Consider the following 25,799-nt stretch of genomic DNA (forward strand, 5'->3'; position numbering starts at 1 on the left):
TTGCATTCTTAAAGTATGCATAGTTACAATTCATTAATCGTTGCTCGTATTCCGCAACCTGTGCATGATTCAGGTACCTACTAAACTGAGTGGGCAGGGTTAATAAATCACACCTATTGTGACACATCTATTACCTCTGAAGTTATCAGGGGGTTGTGGTCCATGCGTCATTTTGAAGTGGCTAATCCAGTGCTCTGATATGGAAATATAATGCAAACGCACAATTGAATCCCTTTAGTTTATTAATTTGTTCACTGAAGCACAGAGAGCTGCTGTTATATCTCATGGCGTGGATTGTATCCTCCCTTCCTTGCTCTCAAATTACTTTTCATGTGCCTCAGTATAAAGTAATGATTAACCTACAAAAAAATGCCCTTATAACATTAGTTCAGCTCTGGAAAATGTAAACTGTATGCGTTAATGCTAAGATTCTGTTAAAATCTGCTCACAAGGTAGAGCATAGTCTACAAAAACCCTTTATGAGCTAGCGGCTTGCCCACCTGGCATGTAAATGGTTATGTATTGCCAGTAATAAATGTAAGTTTCTGCTGACCTATGCCTCATTAATGGTATGTGTGATTTGCTTTTCCATATACCACACTCTGCATTCAATGTGTCCTGTTTTCAATTACTAGTTGTATGCAATGTCACCCCTCTTTAGCAATTACTAATATACGGTAACCACATTTATTTAGTGCCCCACATAATATTCATAATTTCCACATCACCCATTTAACCCCTTAACAGCATTTTGTTATGTTTTTTACACAATAATTTTATTGTTCAGCATTTATTTTATCCACAAATATTATACATTCTTCTTCTGAGGTCTCCAATCCTAAAATTCCCTAGCACTAATTCTCTAGACCTCCCCTAACCCTAATCCACTCCTTGCCCTATCCTAAAATCCTCTAACACTAACCCTACACAACACCTTACCTCTACCCCACAGCCTTGCACAGCCCACTCTCTGAACAGAAAGATCCGACTGGGAGGGGGACCTGTAGCGGTCTTATTGTAGACTTTTCACACCGTGTAGGTCTGCCTCTCATTCAGGGAATAACCATTGACACCATGGTCTGTGGCAAAGCATCAGAGTTAATTTCGAGTGACACAGCTCATCAGTAAATGTGAAACCAATCTGTGATGCAAAAGCCATTACAGAATTATTTTACCATGGGTCCTTAAGTCCCAGATGAGCATAAGGGAATAATTCTATCATATTGATACGAAGGGTTTAGAGTTCACAAATCCTCACAGACAGTTAATGGCCCTAAGCTCCTTCATCCAATCAAATAAATGCCTCCGTTCTCTCTCAAAGCCACTCACAGTTCTTTATTATCAGTTTATATTCTCAGTTTACTTTGCCTCCACCATCTTGTAAAAGTCTGTTAAATAAAGATCTTTTTCTAACTACCTTCAAGTGAAAGGGATTTATAAGGTTTTCAGTCCCATGTTGGTCTCTTATTGTCATGAGATTGCTACGGGAAGGGCAACAGAAACCTCAGTTGTCTCAAATGCATGCCGGTGTGACTTCTGGTAATATATTGCAATATGCAGCACTGTAAATATATAGCCCTAGGGTAGGGTTTTGGCTAGAATACATCAATGCATATTACACCTTATATGTGACAATTGGCATCAAGGCATATTTTAACAAGTTTTAGGAAGGGAGCTCCGATAATGTGTAATGTAACACATTGCATGATTCAGAAGCATGTGAACCTTACAGTCACAGAAATGTAAACACTTACACCTTAAAATGCTGCTCATCCTTCTGGCAATTAAAATGTTAATAAATCATTGATGCTGAGGTTAATTGGAACCCAACTACAGTCTCCGAAATTTGGGTGCACTTTCGTGTATTCACATTATCTAGAGCAATTTCTAACAATATATATTTATATATTTTCACTATCCAGAGCCATAATTATTAATATATATTTATATATGATTCACTTCGTGTGGCTTCAAGGCAACTATCTACAATATTCATGTTGTTATACCTCCCAAGTGTCCCTACTTGTTTTTTTGGGGCCCAATACCCTCTGTCACTCTTTTCTATCCTAATGTCCCTCCTTTCTAGGAGCTCCATATTGCTGGTGTGTCTGAATCTATAAGAGAGGTCCACAAAAATAATACAGCTATGTGTTTATTAATCTGCCTGTGTAACAAGATACATTGTTTATGTTCTAAATTATGTTAGTTCTATAAATTATTAGTAAGTCACCTCAAATTTCTCAAAAAAACACGCAGCACTGGCCACACCACTAGAATTAAAATATCCCTCAATGTCTACTTGAAATGTATAGGGGTATGCATTGTTGGTAGTAATGTCGCTCTGAGGGAGCATGAGTCTAAGTTTTCTCTCAAGCTGCTTCCTTGATTATTAAGAGACCTGTGAATACTATATGTGGTGATATGACATCCAGTGCTGGATTATTCCAAGCGTATCATTAGTTTAGTGAATTCTGTTTTTAGTCTTCTCCATTTTGTTCTTTGGTTGAACATACCTTGCTGGCAGACATTCCCCGACCTATGTGCTTTTGTTTCCACAGATTATGCCCATTAAAAGTACACTATAATGTTAGGAATAAAAAGCTTTATTCCTTACACTACAGTGTCTCTCTGCCGCACCTTCCCACCCCACAGCAATTTAAAAGGTTAATAAACCTTTAAAACACTTACCTGATTCCAGTGATTAGGCACCTTTGGTACTTGCTCCCTTTTTACATCCTCCAACGTCAGTGCAGGAACCTAATGAGCATAAGTGTCAGCCGCCAAGTGCACAAAAGGTCTTCCCCATAAGCATGGATGTTGCAAAGCGTGAGGACGTCCACTGTCGAGTTCTGAAAGACAGCCACTTGAGGAAGTCTCTAAATCTGCAATTTTTTCAGATGCATGGTTAAGAGAACAGGTTCACTGCACCCAGACCACTTCATGAGAAGCAGAGGTCTGGTCTGAGTGCCTATAGTGACCCTTTAATAGTGCATTGCCTCTTTAATATGTATGGGCACAACCAATTTCTTTTTAGTTACATCAGTTCAGAAATGTCTGAAGCTGTGCTTTTCCCGAATCTGCTTTCCAAGCTAAACACTGTGTCTGTTGATATACTTTGCTGTCTTTGTTTTTCCTGTACGATGTCATATTTTCAATGTAATTTGAGGTTGCATTCTATATTTTGCATGTAGATCTCCTTAACCTTTCTAAATTTCAATAATAGGCTGATGTTTTTTTTGTCTATTAAACAATAATATTGAAGTTTTACAAGTGTCTGTTTGTCCTGATAAAAGTACACCTTGTCTATACAAATGAAGCCAAGATGAATAAACTGTCTAACATTAGCAGGTACATGCTTTATTAATGTGAAATTATATCTGCAATCAAACTTTTATTATATTAAATACATAAATATATTCAAATTGTCATACCTTGACATTAAACTAGGGAAAAAAAACTGCCCGTTAAAATCTAACAAATTGTATTATATTTAGGCCTTGTTCAGATAGCACCCTTAATGTAGCAATCTAGGCATCATAACCACTACATGCACATATAGTGGTTGTAGTGTCATTAGATTGCGTGTTATGTTCTCGATTAAACCATTTTAACCAGGCCTCTACTTGGTCCATTGTATCTCATGTTTTTATAATTATCATTAATTTATTTGTAATAAAGAAGGCTGATTGGTTCAACTTCTATGCTGAGATTTCACAGATCCTATTTATTAATTTCCCTTTCCCTTTCAGTGAGTGTTAATAGCACCGTGCATGTCAGCGGGTACATAATGCTTGCATTTTTCCCCCCCAACTATGTATAGAAGCACCTCTTATTATATATCTATTTTTCAAGCATCATGCTAAGCCTGCACTGATGTTGGGAAACTGGATCTGCTGGCTGATTTGTGTTACACTCCGAAGGCAGCTTACAAACCACGTGCAACTCTTCTTAGCAGTGATGTGCTTTTTTTAATGTTTAGTAAATTGATGTATACCGTATATATTTTCATCACAAATTAATACCCCTTTTAATGCATGATTGTAACCGCTCTAAGGTGTGATACAGTAATGCACAGTGTATTAACAAAATAACTGTCTTACTTTATTTACATATTTGCTAAAAGTGAATATTAAAAGTCTGCACTTGAGTTCCATTTGAATCCCAATCATTTCGCACTTAGTGACTAAGCCTGCATGCCTTTATTATAACTTGCTATTGTGTTCAAATAACACACGAATATTTGCTTCTGTTACGGGATAATTGGCATTATAATTGGGGATAGTGTTACTTACATCAAATTATATATATTTATATTCTGCAGTTTCCTGTAAATAAACGTGGCACGGCACCTGCTGTTTTCTTAGCATGGCTCGTATAACTCAAGCTCTATCACAGTATTGTCAAATGACTAATATACCTATAATCCCTCTGGGCGGCTTGGATTACAAGGGAGGTTATCAACTATTTAATGAACAAACTGTTTTCCTTGGTTTCAGCTTTACAGAGCCTCAGCGTTATTTGAAACAATAAGACATGAAGTTCAGCTCAGCACTGATTATAAGCTCTCCCTCTTCGATCTGCAAACATCATCATACCAAGCCCTGCAACGTGTGTTAATCAGTCTCGGTAAGATTACCTGCAGGGAAGAGCAGCCTTCGCTGCTGTTGACACTAGAACGTTTACAGTCGAAGTCAGTATTTTATTGATTTAAAACAGCAGTTATTCTACAATTGCGGGATCAACTCATAATAAGGAAGACTGTGTGAAATCACAGTAAGAAAACCATTGAGGATAAGAGAAGAATATATATCTTTTCTTTCACTAAACTGCACGTTCGCTAGCATTTATTCTGTCATTTCACTTATTATATTATTACCCGACAGCTTCTAAGACTTGCTATGCTCTCTGATGATGGTGATAGCACTGATGATGGTATAGTAAATATATTCATTTATTTGCGGTTATTTTTTGGGAGGTTTGAGGATATGGTACTCTTGGCTACAATTGCCAGACATATTATTTTACAGAGATTCTATAACATTTTTGCACACTTATAAAGCTAGAGTGCCGTATGTCGATTCAGAGTAGGAACGTGACAGAATGATAGCTAGTTCTCTTTCAAAAGCCGCTTCGTGCATGTGCATCAATGCCTGAAAGGTTGACTTATCTCATGTGGCTATACATTTCCACCCGATGAAGCTACATTGGCCAGAACAGCTCAAGCAGCTCAGGTGGTAGAAAGCTAGTTTTATTGGAAAATTAGTTTAAAAGACTCATATTACAATAAAGTAGAACACTGGATATTCTTCATTCTATTTCTGTGGGATTAAATGTTACATTTTGAGTTAGACAACTGCAGTTGATATACCAGTATTTTGTGTACTAATTAAACAATTTCTAAGAGATTACGATCAACCCCTTCTTCACTGCATACTTTGCATCCATTAGCCATTTATCAAGAATAGACAATAGCTTACTAGTCTGTCATATGAGTGGGCCACACTCAGGAAAAGTGTAGCACCCCTACACACACTAACTCACATGCACACACATTTACTGACACACTTAGTGACACATATACACTTTCTGAGACACACAATGAACAATACACACTCACTGACACACGCTGTAAACCATACACACTCACTGACACACAGTGTAAACCATACATACTCACTGACAATAGTAACCCATGCAAACACACTGACACATTGACACACACAGTGACCAATATAAGCATACACACACACTCACTGACATACACGCACACAATACAATTTTTGTATAAACATTACTAGAATGCTTGTCCTGTAACACACATACATTCACACACAATACACATACAGTCATGCAGTCGTGCAGAAGTACATTTCACCTAATGTACAGTCGCAAAACAGATACACCCACATGCATTCTCATTCTATTTGCATATGCACTGCACACACAAATCCACACACCCTCAAGCATTCTTTAAACACAAATGATTGTGATTTTTGTAGTCTGCAGCTTACAAATGCCTAAGTAGATCGATTTCTGTATACCTAAATGCATGTATATGCATGGGAGAAGAATTAAAAAAAAACATTTCACATATTCATGTGGCAATAGTTTTATATATGGCTGACGTGCCCACCATAGTTGCCCACCCATTATATGGATAGAGTGTTTCTATACTATGTGTTTAGAATATGTTACATGCAGTTCTGTTTACTTTAGTTTTATATAGATATTAATTAATTTATTATAGGTATGAAGGATTTCTGTCATGTTGACATGTCTGAGTCTGGTCATTAGAGGTGTCAACATTTCTGAGAGTTGGGATACCTTTGACTTCTCTGCCCACAGGCGCTTGAGAAGTGTATCAAACCCTGGTGGTGTAGGTTATAGGAAAAATGACTTCTCAGTAATTGCTTTAATGTTGAATCTTCTATTATGACTACTTTAAAGAAATGTTATTAATACATACATTTTAGGGAGAGAAATGCCAGTAAAGTATAACATATCACCTATATAACTCAGAAACTAGAAAACACATGGCGCCGTTTACCATAATTGAACCATGTTTGTCGAAGCATCTTATGATCTATGTGAGACTTTTCATTTAGTGCTCCAGTGTGCATGGCAAGCACAGAAATAGGAAAGTACACAATTGTGTGATTAGTTGCCAATATGCACCACAGTTAAAAAACCATAATACTGAGGGGCGTGGCCTGGAAGCCGAGGAAGATGGCGGCGTGAACCCGGAGCTCCCCGCAAGGCTCATAACAAATCCTCGCCAGTAGCACCCAATTGCCTCGAAAATGGGCAAATCACAGAAAGCAACACAAGCCTCGAAGCCCGCAGACACCCCGAGGGGAACATCGAACCCCTCCATGCGGCGATTCCTGACAAATCAAGCCGATGGAGAAACACAGGCCTCCACTGACCTGTTAGTCACGGGAGAGACCCTCCCGACACCGATATGGAGTGGGGATGACACACAAGTAGAGAAACCACTACATCACCCCTCAGAGCCGAACCCGGAATGGCTATCCATCCTCCGCAATTTACCTACCAAGGCAGACCTGACAGAGGCAAACAACAGCCTCCGGGCATCCATCACTGCGGAACTACAGGCCATGCGGGAGGAGTTTTGCGGCCTAAGTCAAAGGGTCTCCCAGATTGAAGCGGACTGCGACCACATGCAGGCGGCGCAGTCTGCCAACACGGACGCCATACAACTCTCCACCCAGCGACTCCAGCAAATGGCACATCATTTGGAGGACCTCGATAACCGAGGAAGACGACAGAATATTAGAGTCAGGGGGATCCCTGAAGATGCTGATGAAAATGCCCCAATACAGGAAACCCTCATGGGTCTCTTTAACAATATACTGGGCCGCGCCCAGCAAGAACCTATCCACATGGTGAGAGCACATCGGGCACTGAGACCTAAAGGCCCTCCCGGGAGCCTGCCAAGAGATGCCATATGCTGCCTCACGGACTATCACTTAAAAGAGGAAATTTTACGTAAAGCCAGGGAATCCGACAGAATATTATTGGGCAACACAGAGGTCCAACTATACCCGGATCTCTCTCCTACCACCCTTGCCTATCGTAGAGCTCTACGTCCGTTTACTAGACAACTACAGGCCAATAGGATCAAGTACCGCTGGTGCTTCCCGACCGGATTACAGGTTCACACGCATAGAGGCCCATACATGATAAAGGACTATGCCGATATAGAGGAACTGGGGAGAGAACTCCAGATTACACCAGCCCCTCTGCAATGGCCAGATCCCCTAGTCCTCTATACACCCACCCAGGGCCCGAAACCACAAACGGCAAGTAACCAACCCCCAAGGATCACTCGACAACAAGCGACCGGCCCACGTGGCCTCTGAAAAGGGGTACAGCCAGCCATTATCAGGACTTAAATCGACTCGACCCCCCCTACTGGGAACAAACTCCACCTTGCTGGACTCCATCCCCCCCCGCCAACGGACTCGCACAGACCGAGAAGAACTTCAGCAAGACCTACACAGACTGGGGGTAACCCGTCACACGGGAGGGCACCTTTTACATGCAGCCAAATGGCCTACTCTCGCAAGTTACAGACCCAAGGACTATGGCGCAAAGACATTTTGCTATGGGCACCATGACTCACACCTCTAACCGCAAGTATCCCACTTTACTGGCCGACAGGCCTGAGAGACTTTTAATGCCCATGTGTAACCCTGCTTACAAACTGCTAACTACCCTATGAATGCCACAACGTGGGGACATGGGGAGGAGGGTGGGAGGGACGGATAACAAGGGCTCGAAGATATTCAGGGACCAGCTACAGGGGAGGCGAGAAGGGAGGGAAGACCGGGATGGGCAACCGTCCCCCCCCCATGAAGGCCTTGTGATGACCTGGACAGGAGCAGGCTGGAGGGACGGGGGCCCACCTCGCTCAGACCCCTGGCACATGCACACAGTCTGAATTAGGCTCCAAGCAGGGTACGATCTCTAAATAGGATACGAGTCGAGGGGCTGCTTCATTGTGATGGGAGGGGAGGGGGTGAGAGGGAAACAGCCACCCAAGGGCTCAAAGATAAGATGGTCACACAGGAGCCGGGAGGTATTTTTATATGCCTGAATCTCAACAGATAGAAAGGGGAACCGATGGGTAGGGATGGGGGGAAATGGGAATCCCAGGGGGTGGGGGACGGGTCGACAAGCAACACATAGATGCCTCCATAGGTGAACGGAGGAATTAGAATGCAGATGATAATCTAAGAGGGCATAAGGCTAATAACTGACAATGCATGTTGTTATTTACATTGTTACTGTTTTCCATTATGTTAATTATTATGTTATTTGATATACGTTGCTACTGTCACATTTGTACACTGGCGAGGACACGAGAAGCATACATGATCGTACAGAGCCACAAAGGGGACACCTAGGGACTAGGTGAGGGACACTAGGTCACACCAGAGGGAGCCTCGCGGAGCGAGCGACTAGGACACTTCCATACGCACGTTGAGGCCTAGGCCTCCCAGCCACACCCACGAGGGACAGGCGTCACTCACAAGGGGTCGAAGTTTAACACCTAGGGGCGGCCGAGAGCCCCCGCGACCACCGAGACGCTAACACCCTAACGCCGAACAGACGGCGGACACCCCACACTGTACACTCACAAACACCTCAAACACTACACACACTCAATTTAGCTTCCGGCCTGGGACTGCCGGGTCCGCGGACCGGATAGACATAGCGCAAAATGTCGTTGACCCCGGCCAACCTCACACTTATAACCGTAAATGCGAGAGGCCTGAATAAACCTGAAAAGAGGTCAACAGCCCTGAAAGATTTTCACGCCGCTAGGGCATCCGTAGTATTTATCCAAGAGACGCACTTCAAAGAGGGGGCAAGACCGAAGCTACATAATCACCATTATCCCACAGGCTACTATAGCGACTATCACGGGGGGAAGGCCAGGGGAACAGCAATTTTGATACACAGAGGAATCCCGTTTCAGGAACTGGGCCTACAGACGGACAGGGAGGGGAGATATGTTCTCCTCAAGGGAACGATAGCGGGTCAGACATACACCTTCGCCAACATATATGCCCCCAACCAGAGGCATCACAAATTCCTGGCAGGAATACTCCGCAAGATACAGGGGTTTGCGGAGGGAACACTGATAGTTGGAGGGGACTTCAACATTGCCCTAGACCCTAAATGGGACACGTCCACGGGCACATCACACATACCCATACAACACCTGAACACGCTCAAACGCCTCATATCCAAATACACACTAGTAGACAGCTGGAGAGCCCACCACCCTGACGAGAGGGATTATACGTTCTACTCCCACCCACACAATTCCTATACCAGAATAGATTATTTCTTTATGACCCAATACCATCTCCCACTCGCCCTAAAAGTAGAACACGGCACGGCCACCTGGTCGGACCATGCCCCCGTGACACTCACGATAAAATCCCCACTCTACAGACCCAAAGTCTCTAAGTGGCGACTCAACGAACACTTGCTCTCAGTACCGGAGGTAAAGGCGGAAATCGACACGGCTCTCCGTGACTACTTTGCCACAAACACCCCATCCCAAACATCCCCGACGATCATGTGGGAAGCACACAAGAGTGTGATTCGGGGCCATTTTATTCAAAAAAGCGCTAAACTAAAGAGACAAAGGGAGGCAGCCATGGCAGACACTCTGACAAAAATTAGGGAGATCGATAACCTGAACAAAGTCAAACAGACGTCCGAATCGCAAAGTCAACTACTCACACTACGCAGGGACCTGACCAAGATGCTCCAGACAAAATATCACAGAGATGCGCTGCGACATACCGCCTTTTTCGCACTACATGGCAACAAAAGTGGTAGGCTACTGGCACGAATGTTAGCCAAACGCAGACAACAGACGTACATTGACCGCATACGGGATGATAAGAACACATTACACAGACTACCCTGCAAGATACAGGACACAATCAGGGCATACTACGCTAACCTATACGCACTGCACGGGCCACACACACACCAGGCAGACGCAAGATTGACGGATTCCATCGACGCATACCTGACACTCCACTCGACGCCTAAGATAGACAGGGATACGGCTGACCTACTAGACAGGGAGATAACATTAGACGAACTGACCACAGCAGTGAAACAGACGAAAACGGGCAAAAGCCCGGGCCCAGATGGCTTACCACTATGCTATTACAAGACGTACGCTGACATACTATATGCCCCACTCATATTGACGTTTAACGCCATAAAAGAGGATCACCCACTCCCCAAGCAATCCCTGGCAGCGCACATCACTATTATCCCAAAGGAAGGAAAGGATAGGGAACACTGCGGAAGTTACCGCCCTATTTCCCTAATAAACAGCGACCTCAAACTCTTGACTAAGATATTAGCGAATAGACTACAATCACATATACCCACTCTGATACACCCAGATCAGGTGGGGTTTGTACAGGGGAGGGAGGCGCGAGAAAACACCATGCGCACCCTTACATTGATGCATAGAGGCGCGCGCACTGCCGGTGGCCTTCTCCTGCTATCCACGGACGCGGAGAAGGCCTTCGACAGGGTGGGCTGGAAATACTTATTCCGGACCCTCGCCCACATAGGCCTGGGTGCGGGCATCAGGAGCTGGATAGAAGCTCTGTATGCGCAACCATCCGCGCAGGTGATTGTAAATGGAGCCCCTTCGGAACCATTTGATATATTAAATGGTACGCGCCAGGGATGCCCCCTGTCACCGATCCTCTTCGTCCTAGCCCTGGAGCCACTACTGGTGGCCATTAGAAACAATCCGGACATAACGGGGATGAGGACGGGACCGATCCACCACAAGGTTGCGGCATATGCCGACGACCTACTATTCTACGTGACTAACCCCGAAATCTCACTCCCAAATATACTCAAAACATTGCAGGAATACGGGCGACTTTCTAATCTAAAAATCAATCTGAACAAATCATTCATACTAAACGTAAGCATCCCTGACCGACGGGCGGATGCCCTGCGCCAACACCACTCGATCCAATGGGCGACTCAGAAGCTAAAATACTTAGGAGTTTGGTTGACAAGGAAAGCAGGGGACCTATTTAAAGTAAACTTTACTGACTTACTAACGAAAATGAGCACAGAGATGCAGGAATGGGCGCACCCCCATATATCATGGCTAGGCCGCATTCAGGTGGTAAAGATGAATTTCCTACCGCGCCTGCTCTATCTGTTTCAAGCAATCCCAATACAGATCCCACGCACATATTTTGCCACACTACGCACAGCCATAATTCACTACGTGTGGAATGGGAAAAAACCCAGGGTCAACCATGCCCTCCTAACGCAGCCAAAGGACAGAGGAGGGCTGGCATTGCCGGACTTCACTCTGTACTACAGGGCATGCCACTTTCTACGGATAGTAGAATGGACCAAGACAGGTACACAAAAATTATGGAAACAGGTGGAGGAACATGAGGCGGGAATCCCGATCGCAGTGCTGCCATGGCTGCCACCTGACATATCGACAGGGCACACAACACGCTCCCCATACACAAAAGCGACCCTATGGGAATGGAACCATGCCAAAGGGAAACACGGTCTCACCACCTATCCCACCCCCCTACTACCTCTCACTTATAACCCCGACTTCCCCCCCGGAACAGACCCGAGAGCATTCAAGGACTTAATCCAAGATCCTCTACCCAGACTTATACACGTACTCACACCTAGAGGCCCCAAGACCATAGACGACTTACGGGGACAGTCGGAACACACCTTCTTAACACACCTCAAATACAGGCAAATAAGGAGCTACATAACCTCCCTCCCTCAGGGTCCCATACTTACAAGGGCAACCACCACATTTGAGAATCACTGCATAGACCCCCACCCATTGACACATGGAATATCTGTCTTATACACCCTACTACTAACACATACGCCAGTAGAACAACCACGATTTATGGGGAAATGGGAGGCTACACTAGGCCACACAATAGATAAAGATGACTGGGAAAAAATTTGCTACCTCACACACCACTGTTCAAGCTATAGCAAAACACAGGAAACGGCGTACAAGCTATTGACCCACTGGTACTACACTCCCGCAACACTACACACACGAATCCCGACACAATCCCCACTATGCTGGAGATGCGAAAAGGAACAGGGCACTCTCCTACATATATGGTGGGAATGCAAAAAGATTACTTCTTACTGGAAAACCATACACCAAATCATTTGCCAACACACAGACGACCCGCCTCCTTTCACCCCGGCAGCGATGCTGCTACATCACACACAGATCGCTAAGAACGCATACAAAAGATCGCTCACTATCCGCATTCTAAATGTAGCTAAGGCACTGATACCTCAATTCTGGAAGCAACCAGTCACTCCTCCCCTCAAGATATGGTTCACACAAATGGAGGTACTCAGATCCCTTGAGGAACTCCATAACACAGCAAATGACACCTTCCAAAAATACCTCAATACATGGACACACTGGATACTAAATTCTACCACGCCAGGTTTCCAAGAGATGATTATATCTCTACCAGACTCTTAACGTGCAAGGGCCGTACGAATACTGACCGCGGGAGGGAAAGAATCCCCAACACAGGGATACCCCACCACTACTCCAAAATGCTGAGACTGGGACCCCGACCCCCACCTAGATAGAAGGGTGAGAACCTATATACATAATGACCCCACACATACTACCAAAGAACGGATTAAACCTGGGACGTCCTCCAGACAGATGGGACACACTGTAAGGAGGGGATAGGACACACACACGACAGGTAAATCAGACCTCTGCTAGAGCAGAGAATAGGAGACACATAACTCCTACCTAGGAAGAGAAACGAAACACGTAAGAAACGAATACCAAAAAACAGGGCCTCGGAACGGAGGGAGCTTGGACACCGGCAGTCTCAGGAACCGCCACACGCAACATTTCAGGTGAGGGCCAAACAACACAGATACACACACACACACACACACAGACATAACACATAGGACAGGAGATACACCGACTAATGAGGGCAAATGCGTTAACCGATTTAAGAAACTGAGACAAATCAGGGTTGAGAATCCGGAGCATACGCATTCTAAAGTTCTAAAGTGAACCAAATGTTGTAAAAGTTTATATGTATTTCATAAAGGGCCCTGCGAGTCCCTACTACACAGAGGCGCATGTGCCCTTGATATATTGTGAATGTATGCAACCGATGATACTACCTATTGAAAATTTTCATGGAGACCTGCGAGTCTCGACAAGCAACTTAACATATGCAGAAAAATTATTTGAAAATAATAAAAATCATATTTACAAAAAAAAAAAAAAAAAAACCATAATACTAAAGGTCCCTTTGCTTGTGCCAGCTCTTGACATAAATTGCTTTTTAAGACACATCTCAGTAATTCTGCAGTCACATGATACGTGTTCTACCATCTTTCTCTCTTCGCTCTTTCATCCACTCGTCTTTCATTTGAACAATTTGAGCAGCCACAGACGGGTAGTGCGAACCAGGTGTTTATTTGCATTTTTGGCACACGAATCTCCTGGAAGACAATTTGAGGTCAGCTTCAGATATCTTCACACGTTCTAGACATTCAGTTGTTTAACCGGTGCTTCACAACAATTGCCAAAATCTGATAAATGTGTCTTCTCTTCCTTTTTTGCATCAAACTTCCTGTATTATTGAGAGTCATAATAGATCATTTTCACACATGAATACATTACAGTTTCCCTGTAGCACTGTATGCTCAGCTCAATTTTTTCCTTTTCTTATCATCTGAAGACTTTTTATTATTTAACCTGCCTTGTTACTCACGATTTCTGCAATTTGTTTTCCGATTGGTATTTAAGGTCATCATGATGAGGCTCTAGCAGTGGCAGAAAGAGGGAGAACGAGGGCATTTGCTGATCTCCTAGTAGAACGTCAAACCGGTCAGCAGGAATCTGATCCATATTCACCTGTGACTATTGATCAAATATTGGAGACAATAAATAGTCAAAGAGGCCTGGTGCTATATTACTCATTAGCTGCTGGTTATCTTTACAGCTGGCTTCTTGCTCCTGGTTCAGGTAACTATATATTCCATTAATAAATGTTATTGACAAGTAATTTATTTGTCTACTCTAACCCCATTCAATCCGCATTTAACATTGATTGTTTCAGTTTTACAAAACACCTTAAGACAAAAAATACAGATAAACGTCTATAGTTAAGATAAAATATCTGGTTACACAAAAAGCTCACTAGTGACAGAAAGAAGCAACTGTTGACAGAACAACCTTCTCCCATCTGAAGCGTGGGGATAAAATGGCATCTATATTTTAAATGCATATGACATTTTATACTCATAGACAAAAATACTGTATTTTTCATTTTCCAAATGGAACAATCCAGACTAAATTTGACTCCCATACGTCAGTGCTTTATTTGATGCATTAGAAAATATGTAGTAAGGCCATTGTAAGAATACAGAGTTTCCTATTTTTTTCTTCTGTAAAGTAATTTAGAACGGACACTCGGGACTAGAGATTACTTCCATCCTTCAGTGCTTTATATCTGATGCATTATAAAATACGCCTTAAATAAAATAAGAAAAAGCTATTTGCAGCAGTTGCTATGAATTCTGCAATTATGAAACTTTCAACCACCCTTGGTTATCCCATTACCCGAGAATATCTCACTAAACCACTGCCTAGCAGGATCTGTAGAATATGAAGTCCATCACTAGCGGCAGTTTGTCCATGAAATTGCAAGAATGAAACTACTGTACAACCAATATTTAGTTACCGCCTCAGTTCATGCTTAAAACAAACAGTTGTCAATATGCTCGCTGATAAATAATAATACAGTTATATTTAAATTCAGCTATGCCAATTCTCGTCTACAATGACTATCTTTTTTCCCCCCTCTCCTCTCAGTTTAATCGTTTATTGGGTATTACTCCTATATGTCCTATCCTGTACATTAAGCTAGAAATCTATTAAAGAGAAGGTCGGAGCTTTCACAACAAGTGCCCACCTTGTAGGTACACGTACAAATAATTGCATGGGCAGGAGGAACATGAATGCCCCTCTTATACATTTGGATTTGGGTGGTAGGGTTATAATAATATCATTTTTTACACTTATATGACACTTGTTTGTAGAGACAGGGAGAAGGACTTCCTCATACAAGGGGAACGTGTTTGTAGGTTGCTTGGAATATGCCATTATGGGAAATTTGTATCTATATATTTGATTTAAGGTTCATCAGTAAATGTACAAGTCGAGTTTTATTTTGTAAATATATATATATCCCTAAGAGGGTAAATCATGCCATCTCTCTTTTTGGATGGCAGAGCATGTTTTGTGGATGACAGAGTCCCTTTAAAAGGCATTTAGTGGCATTTTAATGATAACTTTTATGACCATCTGTACATAAATTAATAATATTGTTAAATGAATACATCACGGCTAAGTAATTTGTTCTATTACTGAATCTGCATGCTTTATAGTTATTACTGATGAATGCTTTGTACTACTCAGGCAGGACATCTTGTAATAATATCATTACTGTAAGCTAGTTTGAGTCAAAATTCCAATTTAATTTCGGATAAATTGGAGACTGGATCTCTGTCATGCAGTATGAGCCATTTTTATTGTCACAAACTCATAAAGCAAGCATACTTCAAGAGCTATTATACTTTGGGAAGCAATCTAACATTTCAAATGATTCTTTTTCTCCCTTCTTTTGCAGGAATATTAAAATTTCATGAATGTTATTTGGGAGACACATTAATGGAAAATGCCAGTGAGTTTAATGAATGTGGAAGTATGGGTTTCCACAGCGCCAATAACTCGGTAATAGAGCAGTACATAGCAAATGTCCGAGAGAATCTTGGAGTGGAGTCTTATTACACTAGGTACTTTACATTCAACATTACTCATACTAACAAGTTGTTGCATTATTGTGGTTTATATTTTTACTTGACAGCTTTGTTAACACATGCTTGTTTCTGTTTATTAGTGGTTTAATTTGTGATTTAACCCTATAACACCCAATAAAGATTTTTTTTGGTTGCCATGGTATTCTGGTTTGTGCAGACCTTGTGGCAACATGGAACGTCCTATCTTTTTAGTATTAGCACCTTGACAGAACCCTGCTGTCACTTAATGAGTTATACATTCCTTGAAATCACAAGATCTATAAAGACCAGATTGTTTTAACTACATAGATCATTACTGGGCTTTAAAGTGTTCGTGTCATGGCACACACAACTTAATTTGAAATAAAAAAAAATACACATTTTCATTCCTTTACCTTGCTAGCAGAATTGGTGGTAAGTGTACAGCTTTTTCAGTAATCTGTGTGTGTATATATATATATATATAAATATATATATATAAAAGGCATCTCTCTTCTACCATCAGTAGTATACAGGTGTAAATCTAATGCATGAAAGGGAAGCCATCCTACAGGCGATTGTCCTTATTCCATGTCTTGGTTTTTGCTAGAGAAATATACTAGTCACTCTGCTAAGATACAGTAGCATTGTCAATGAATGTTGTTGGCATCAGAACAGGCAGTGTACCCTTAATGGGCAGGCATTCCCAAGCAGAGCCAATCACAAATGATAGAAAAGGGAACTGCTGGAGGGAGTTGCATAAGTGTAAAACTTACAAACCCCAGACCATGACAGTAACAACAGCACTTGGGAAAGGGTAAAAAGTAAGATAATAGTTAAGGCAATACATTTTATAATTTATCTCAATGCTAAAATGTGTATTTATCGCTTAAAGAGGCACTATAAATATCTCCTGTCCCCAACAAGGATGCAAATCTGTGAATAGTTTCACACTTAACTGGGCACTCCCAGGCACCATATGTTTGTGCAACTTTTTATTCATCCTAGTGTGTTAGCTCTCAGCACACACACATTTGGAATAACTAAAATGGAATGAGGCCTTACATTTTGGCTGTATTGATAAGAAAGGAAGGACCTGGGGAGACTAAGGGGAGCCAGGTAAGTGTGAAACCATAGCTCCCTACACTGGCAGTGCACAAATTGGGACACCGGTGGGAGGGGGTAAAGGTTGCAGGCCAGTGATGTGATTGCATCACTGGCTCTGACAGGCTGCCTGCCTATCCCACAGGCTGGCCCACTGAGGGCAGAACCTGCAGGGCAAACTGTTTCAGTGCTCCCTGCAGGGTCCCAGTGGACTGAACATAGCACAAGCACATCTACTGATGCGCTCACACTATGCTTGCTGGGGACAGTTCCCTGGTGTCTCCAAAAGTGATATATAAGGGAACTAAGTTGGTACGCCAGGACAGGACCCGATAATCAGGACTGTCCCACCGAAATCAAGACAGTTTGCAGGCATGGTCAAACTGTTCACAAACTGACTTGCTGCTGGAGGACAGCATCAGGGATCTTCTGGCACCATAACCACTGCAGGGAGCAGTCATGGTATACAATGCTTAAAGACTATGTTATCTGTTACCTATCAGGTAACTTTACACAGATTAACAGGTATATATTCTTCAATTTACGAAATATCAATTGAGTGTCCATCAGTATGAAAAATATCAATGAGTGTCCATCAGTATGAAATAGTCAGATGATAATCAGCTAATCAGCGTCTTGGCTATCACGTATCTGTTGTTTCCAAACTTCCAAATAGCATAAGAGACTGTTCTGTAGTTTAACAATGACCTAGACGTGCCTTAGCATCACCCAGCTGTAATGTTAATTGCACTACCGTAATAGACTTTATTTTAGGTAGAACTGTAGGAAAAATGGTCTTAAATGTTAATTTGGTTTCTGACATATTTCACTATTGCCTGAAGTGTTTTTGTACCCATTGAATTGTCTATGCCAGCAGCTAAAAACAATTGTGGTTGGAAGTGGAAGGGGTTAAGCAGTGAGCTATGTTGCAGTCCATTTGCTATCGCAATTACCATTAGCAACTCTTACGTCTTTAGCAAAATGAGCCATTAGATTCACATGACTGTATCATTATTCTGAGAGTGCGGCAATGCTATTTGCAATTGAGAAAATTAGTGCTGGCAGAAACTCAGTCACACTATTAGTCCGTACTTTCTGTGAAGTGTTTGGGGCGTAGATAATACTGTTTTATCACCAGAGTGATGTGGGGTCTTCCAGAAACTTCAATGTCAGGCTCATCTTATCCGCAGATTTTGTATTACAGAAACAGTAAATGCAAATTGTTGTCCAGTGAGAAAAACAATTCAAAATCTAAATATGCACTCCTTTACACTCTTGGTTATTAGATGCACAGCATCACATAGATTTTCTGATAAAACCACTAATGAGCAGCTTGCACCTGACAGGATTTAATGTTGTTATTAGTCTAGATCAGGGGTTCCCAACCCAGTCGTCAAGTACCCCCTAACAGTCCAGGATTTAGGGATTACCCAGTTGTGTCTAAGGTGATTTTAGAGGAAAAAAACTATTTAGACACAACAGGATAATCAATAACTCCTGGACTGCTAGGGGGTACTTGAGGATAGGTTGGGAACCCCTGGTCTAGAGAGATGTTTGGGTTCAGTATTGACACAATTAATACTCATAGAAGAGGTATGCAGTATCCAATATGTCAGAGCACAGGTGCAATCCTAAATAGATACTCCACAGACTATCAAAAACAAACAAAAAATCTAAACATAGGATTCACACCACAAAGAAAACTACTATAAATATAACTTTTTTGATAATAATATATCACATATAATAATATATAGCAAACATATAAAAGGACAAACAAACATGGTAAGGCTTGCAAAGTAAACCTGTAGCAACACAGCTACCAGAACCTCACACAAATCACAAAGAACCATAGGCGTGCGCAGCCTATTGCATTAGGGTGTGCACCCTAAAGCACAAACACACGCCGCATGTGTGTATATATATATATATATATATATATATACATATACACATACATGGCTGTGTGTGTGTGTGTGTGCTGCTAGTGTGCTGTGTGAGGGTGGCGTGAGGGTGCTGTTAGTGTGTGTGTGAGGGTGCTGTTAGTGTGATGTGTGTGAGGGTGCTGGTAGTGTGCTATGTGGGTGAGGGTGTTTGTGTGGGTGCTGTTTGTGTGTGAGGGTGCTGGTAGTGTGCTGTGTGTGAGGGTGTTTGTGTGTTTGTTAGGGTCCTGTTACTGTGCTGTGTGAGGGTGCTGTGTGTGTGAGGGTGCTGTTTGTGTGATGTGTGTGGGTGTCGTGTATTTGTGAGGGTGCTGTTTGTGTGTGTGTGTTTCTGAGGGTGCTGTTAGTGTGCTGTGTGTGAGGGTGTTGTGTGTTTGTAAAGGTGCTGTGTGTGTTTGTGAGGGTGCGGTTAGTGTACTGTGTGTGTGAGCGTGCTGTATGTGTCTAGGTGCTGTGTGTGTGTGGGCTGTATGTTTGGAGGGATTGTGGAGGTGGGGGCAGATTAGTAAATATCCCCCCTCCCTACCTTATGTAGGGAGGGGGGATCCTTGCTGCCATGCGCCATCCCTTGTGGTCCAGTGGAGAGTGAACTCTAGCCTGCGGAGCTAGAGTTAACTCTCGCAAGATCTGAGTGTTGCCGTACAGACACACACACATACACTCACAGACACACACACTCAGACAGACACACACACATACATTCACAGACACATACACACTCAGACAGACAGACACACTTACAGACACACACACATACATTCACAGACACATACACACTCAGACAGACAGACACACTTACAGACACACACACACACACACACACTCAGACAGACAGACACTTACAGACATACACACTCAGACAGACAGACACACTTACAGACACACACATACATTCACAGACACACACACACTCAGACAGACAGACACACTTACAGACACACACACATACATTCACAGGCACACTTACAGACACACACATACAAATTATTTTTCTTTTAATAAAAAAATGTCCACCCAGCCTCCCTACCTGGAGTGCTGGCGTGGACTTGTCCCTGGGGTCCAGTGGGTCGGGTGCCTGTCTTCATCTCAGCCGCGGCGAGGGAGCTGTGTGTGCTGTCTGCTTCCTCTCACCGCGCGGGCTGTCTGCTGTAGCTGGGAGCCGGAATATGACATCATATTCCGGCTCCGGCATCAGCAAACGGCGCGCGGCGAGAGGAAGCAGACAGAACACACAGCTCCCTCGCCGCGGCTGAGATGAAGACAGGCACCCGACGGGGGGGGTCGATCACCTCTTGCCCCCCCTCCTTGACAGGGGGAACATGGGTCCGGAAGGGGGCATTTGGGGGGCACTGAGTGCCTGCAGGAACAGCGTTCCTGCTCAAATAAACTATACATAGTGCGTGCCATGGGGATTAGGGTGTGCCCAGGCACACCCGGCACACCCCGTGCGCACGCCTATGCAAAGAACCCCCAACATTTGGCACCCCAGGTACCTTTCTCAAGGGAAGTATGTGCAAGTCTAGTAATGGGTTCAGGATTGCACCCATTAGTCATTGAGAAGGCATTAGAGTTTTTTTTTTTTTTTAATGTTAACTCTTAATGTTAGAACATGTCTGAAAGAGAAGAGTAAAAACATGGGTTTGCTAGCCTTTTTGTGGAAGATGGCTTAATTTCAGGAAGCATGTGTTATGATACATGTAGCACCTTAACTAAAGAGGTGTCTGTGCTATACAAGCAAAACCACTCAATTCCAGGGGCTGGTGGTTCCAGGAAAAGACCCAGCTGCAGCAGGAGAAGACAGAAAAGGGACATGCTGCAAGATGTGGTTTTGCAAAGTTAAATAGACCATCTACTCTATTTTTCAAGGGCAAACTGACAGCAATCTGACAGCAATCTGAGGTAAAAGTAGGCCCTGGGCACCTCCTTGATGAAATTGTGCTTCCTCCCTTTCTAATGCTCCACATGTTGCCCCTCACCTCTATTTCCCCACTCGTGCACCCCTTCTCTAATTCCTCACTTCTGTCTCTCCCACCAATGTCACAACTGTGCCTTTTCCCATGTATGCTTCTTCCATTCCCTAATTCCCCATGTATGCCTCTCCCCCCAGTTGTGCACACTTGTGCCTCTTCTCCCCCAATTCATCACTTGTATTTCTTCCCCATTCCCACTTGTGTCTATCCCTCCCAATCACAATTTGTGCCCTTCTCCCTCAATTATCTTTGCCTTGAAGCTTCCCTCTTGCATGCAGAATACTTTTCTAGCATTGAGACAATGCACTGCTGCTGTTTCTCTCTACCAGGCATCTTCCTTGCTGTCAAGGTCTTGGCTACAGCCTCATGAGTATGAAGTGGACAGGAGTCTTCTTATTTTGTGTAGCACCAGTCCTGAACTCATGTAGAGACATCTGGCATTGGAAAATTGCAACGCAAATTGTACAGTATTATTTCGATTTGCCATGCTACTAGTGAAAAATATACTGAGCCGGTTGTGGAAATCCAATGGTCTGGCTGACTTCAGTGGTCCTTTAAGTTGGACAGGATGAAATTGTTTTAAAGACAACTGATAACGTTTTTCATGGATTTTTTTTTTTATAGTAAGTGAGACATTTAATCAGAAGTACGCCAGGCACTGCACTTCTAGTGGATGATCGTAGCAACACAATGGACCTAATGTGCTTTCATATCAGACAGCCATAGTTAAAAAATAGACAGCCCTCCCAACCAGTGATAGAGTTGAATAAAAGATTTGTTTGACATGTATACAATAGACCAGATAGGGCATACAGAGGGCTCAGCCTGCCATTCACCTAATGCTTGAAAAGACCCAGATTGCTGGCTCATCACGACCCAAAGTGCTTGCTCATCAGGGAAAAGTTTCATCTTCCATTAAATTGTTCTAGTAGGGTTATTTTCAGCACTTGATACCTCCTGAATACTGTATGACCTGTGCAAGTCACCAGCATCAATACAGAATGAGGGAGAGGGCCTTTTAAAATGTAAACAGAAACAAAATATTTTTGGCAAACAGACAGCATGCAGTGAAAGACAGTAAAAAGTGCATAATTTGCTGTTCGGCCTTGACAGCCAGTACATCTTCTGTGTGAGACACTCCTCCGGGGGATTTTTATCAAGAAAAGTGATATCCACATGGATAGGAAAGAGATATCTTACAAAAGCACTTTGCAAACTACCCCTATTATTTTTAATGACACCATCTCTCCACCTTTACTTGCACTGTAGGCAACATCACGTTTCCCCTGGATTGCAGCCTGCTAACTGTCTCAACAATTTTACATATATTTTCTTTCGGTCTGAGTTATGTCCCATCAAGCATGGGCTCATTATTCTGAAAAGCAAAATATGTACAGAAGCCTGCATACTACTGACAAGCCTTGAGTTTTGTCTAGGGACAACTCCTAGGTAGCCTCAATTTACATTTTAACTGCAGAGAATCATGTCTTACAGGCCAAGAAAGAAAAGATGCCATAAACCATTATTAAGAGTCATTCTAGGTTATATCCTATAATAAAGGCTGCTACATATATGTCAGGTACAAAACCCCAGCAATCTATGCAATATTAGTAGCAATAGGGCTTACTGCCTAAATAGGAAATTAAAAAACAATTTGCACATTTTGGGCAAAACAGCTCCAATTACACTAAATACATGATTATGGACTACATTTTTCATTTTGGGTTTTCAAGTCGCTGTTTAGTAAGCAAACCCCTAAGAATGGAATGACAGCTCATTAAGTTAATTCATACAGCATTACTTTATCATTGACTTAATCATCATAGTTAATAAGACAATGGACTAACCTTTGGCAGCACAGGGACATGTATGCCCCAGATATACCCTATAAGTAAGGTCCTTCCATTAATTATTGCACTACTCTATCACTAAATATTAACCCCCAATACTATGCTATTCCTTAATGATTACCCCTACAATACACTATCAAAACCAACACTACTTTAAATGTAACCATTAACTCAGAAACTACCTTACATTAACCGTTAACCCCTACATAACGCTAGCACTAACCATTATCCTTAAAGGAACTCTATAGTCACCTAAATTACTTTAGCTAAATAAAGCAGTGTTAGTGTATAGTTCATTCCCCTGCAATTTCACTGCTCAGTTCACTGTCATTTAGGAGTTAAATCACTTATTTTCTGTTTATGCAGCCCTAGCCACACCTCCCCTGGCTATGATTGATAGAGCCTGCATGAAAAAAGCAAGCTATTAACATAGCAGGGGATAAGAAAATCTTAATTAAACAGAACTTGCAATAAAGAAAGCCTAAATAGGGCTCTCTTTACAGGAAGTGTTTATGGAAGGCTGTGCAAGTCACATGCAGGGAGGTGTGACTAGGGTTCATAAACAAAGGGATTTAACTCCTAAATGGCAGAGGATTGAGCAGTGAGGCTGCAGGGGCATGTTCTATACACCAAAACTGCTTCATTAAGCTAAAGTTGTTCAGGTGACTATAGTGTCGCTTTAACACTGACTTAAAACATAATCTAACAGATTCACAAATCATATAATATAAAATATGACTTTATGGAGACATTTAGAAACCAAGTAGCCGAAATTGAAAAAAATATCGGTCAGATATGGATTCTTTGGCATTAAACAAACACTGTAGTGTCAGAAACAAAAACATCTATTGCTGACACTATAGTGTTTAACCCACTAATTTGGTCCCTGACTCCCTTTGCTTTTCCTCCCAAGCCACACCGGTCTGCCTCCACTCCTGGTTCCACCTCCATGGCTGAGATCATCAAACTCTATGATCTCAGCCAATGAAATACTTTCCCATAAGGAAACATTGGGAGGCTATTACGCATGCATGACAAAATGCCACACTACGCCAATCAGCATCTCCTCATAGAGATGCATTGAATAAATGCATCTTTATGGGGAATATTCTGCGCCTCCTTGCAGAATGTGGAGACAGAAACACTACATTAAGCTAGAGATGTTCTGGTGACTATAGTGTCCCTTTAAATTTGAAATTCACTTTGAATTCTCACTTTAGTGAATAATTCTGGCAATGTCCTATTTCGTTGACTGGAAATATGATTTGTTTTGTCAATCTTTCTTTTATTAAGGCATTTGCGATGGGGTACAGAATGAAGAAAGGGAAACGTGTGAGCAATATATACAATATAAGATTAATACAGCGCTAACATTGTTGGTCTACATTTCCGTGATATTGATGCCTCATTTTTTGTTTTATGTCATTTAACAATGGCATTTTACAGACAAGCTTAGATAATATTAAGTGCAACTTATGAAACATTTGCAGTAGTACTAGTGTTTTACTGTCATACTAAGTTACATTAAACTCGATAAAGGTACTACAGAGTACGCTATGCCTATGACATGTCTAATTCTAACATTCAAGCAGGTCTGGCTAGTACAGCGTTGGTAGAGCTGGTTAGGTAGGTGAAGCTATGAACAGGTTATAACATATTTGAAACGTGCAAGCATATGTAGCTTGTCATCCTCGTTAAATAGTCTACATGACTAACTGACTAACACATCTAGGAACAAAACAGTCCGTGCCTTAAGAATATTACTGGAGCGTGGCATGCCGCCCCCCATCGCGAGCACATCTTCCAAACTGGTGTTTACACTGAGTGTCTCTGTTGCGGTGGCCTTTGGGGTTAACAGTGACAGAGTCCTTGGTACCTTGCTCTTTTAGAGATAGGGGGTTCTGTAAACCAGCCTTCAGCCAATACCCATTTTCAGCCAGGAAATCATGGGGGGCGCAGGAGTGCGTAGTGCTGCAGTGATGGGATAAGAGCTGTGGGTTCCGACTCCCATTTTTGGCTGGAGGTGTGGTGATGGAGCTCTCTGGCCCCAGGCCCGTGCTGAGGTGCTCTTCTCTGAGCCGCTGTCCGGGGGCCGCTTGCATGGTCGGTGCCGGAGAGCTGGTCTTTTGGTGACCCCAGGTCCAGGTAGGCAGTTGTTTCTAGTGGCGGGTGCTGTATAGTGTTGCATGCCGCCATGTAATCCATGGCCATTTAGTGCTTCCCGCCTCTCCGTTTTAGCCTCGAGGTCCCGTTTGGGACTTGCCTCTCTTGCCGCCAACTTTGCCCAGAAAGCCTCCAGGATGGCATCAAGTTTCGACTCTAGGCTCTCCTGTGGTGCCGGACCGCAGTTTGTGCTTGTTCGCTGGACTCGGCTGTTGCAGGGGAGTGTGTCCACCATCTTGTATGTGGGGTTACTCTCCGCTATTTCGATGCGTGGGCTGCCAGGAGCTATCCGCTCTGCAGTCAGTGGGGTGTGGACCGGGATATCCCCCACGGCCCAGAGGGGG

At 42.9% G+C, this 25,799-nt stretch overlaps 1 protein-coding gene across 1 annotated transcript in view; it reads left to right on the forward strand.

The window, feature by feature from the left end:
* TTC28 (tetratricopeptide repeat domain 28) overlaps positions 1 to 25,799 on the forward strand; it is a 521,381-nt gene that overhangs the window by 363,614 nt on the left and 131,968 nt on the right. The window contains exons 10-12 of the mRNA XM_063454614.1: positions 4,497 to 4,626; positions 14,393 to 14,611; positions 16,278 to 16,443. Coding sequence (XP_063310684.1) covers positions 4,497 to 4,626; positions 14,393 to 14,611; positions 16,278 to 16,443 — 515 coding nt within the window. The remainder of the gene's footprint in view (positions 1 to 4,496; positions 4,627 to 14,392; positions 14,612 to 16,277; positions 16,444 to 25,799) is intronic.

This window comes from Pelobates fuscus, chromosome 5 (genome assembly GCF_036172605.1).
Source record: "Pelobates fuscus isolate aPelFus1 chromosome 5, aPelFus1.pri, whole genome shotgun sequence".
In the NCBI taxonomy this organism is placed as follows: Eukaryota; Metazoa; Chordata; class Amphibia; order Anura; family Pelobatidae; genus Pelobates; species Pelobates fuscus.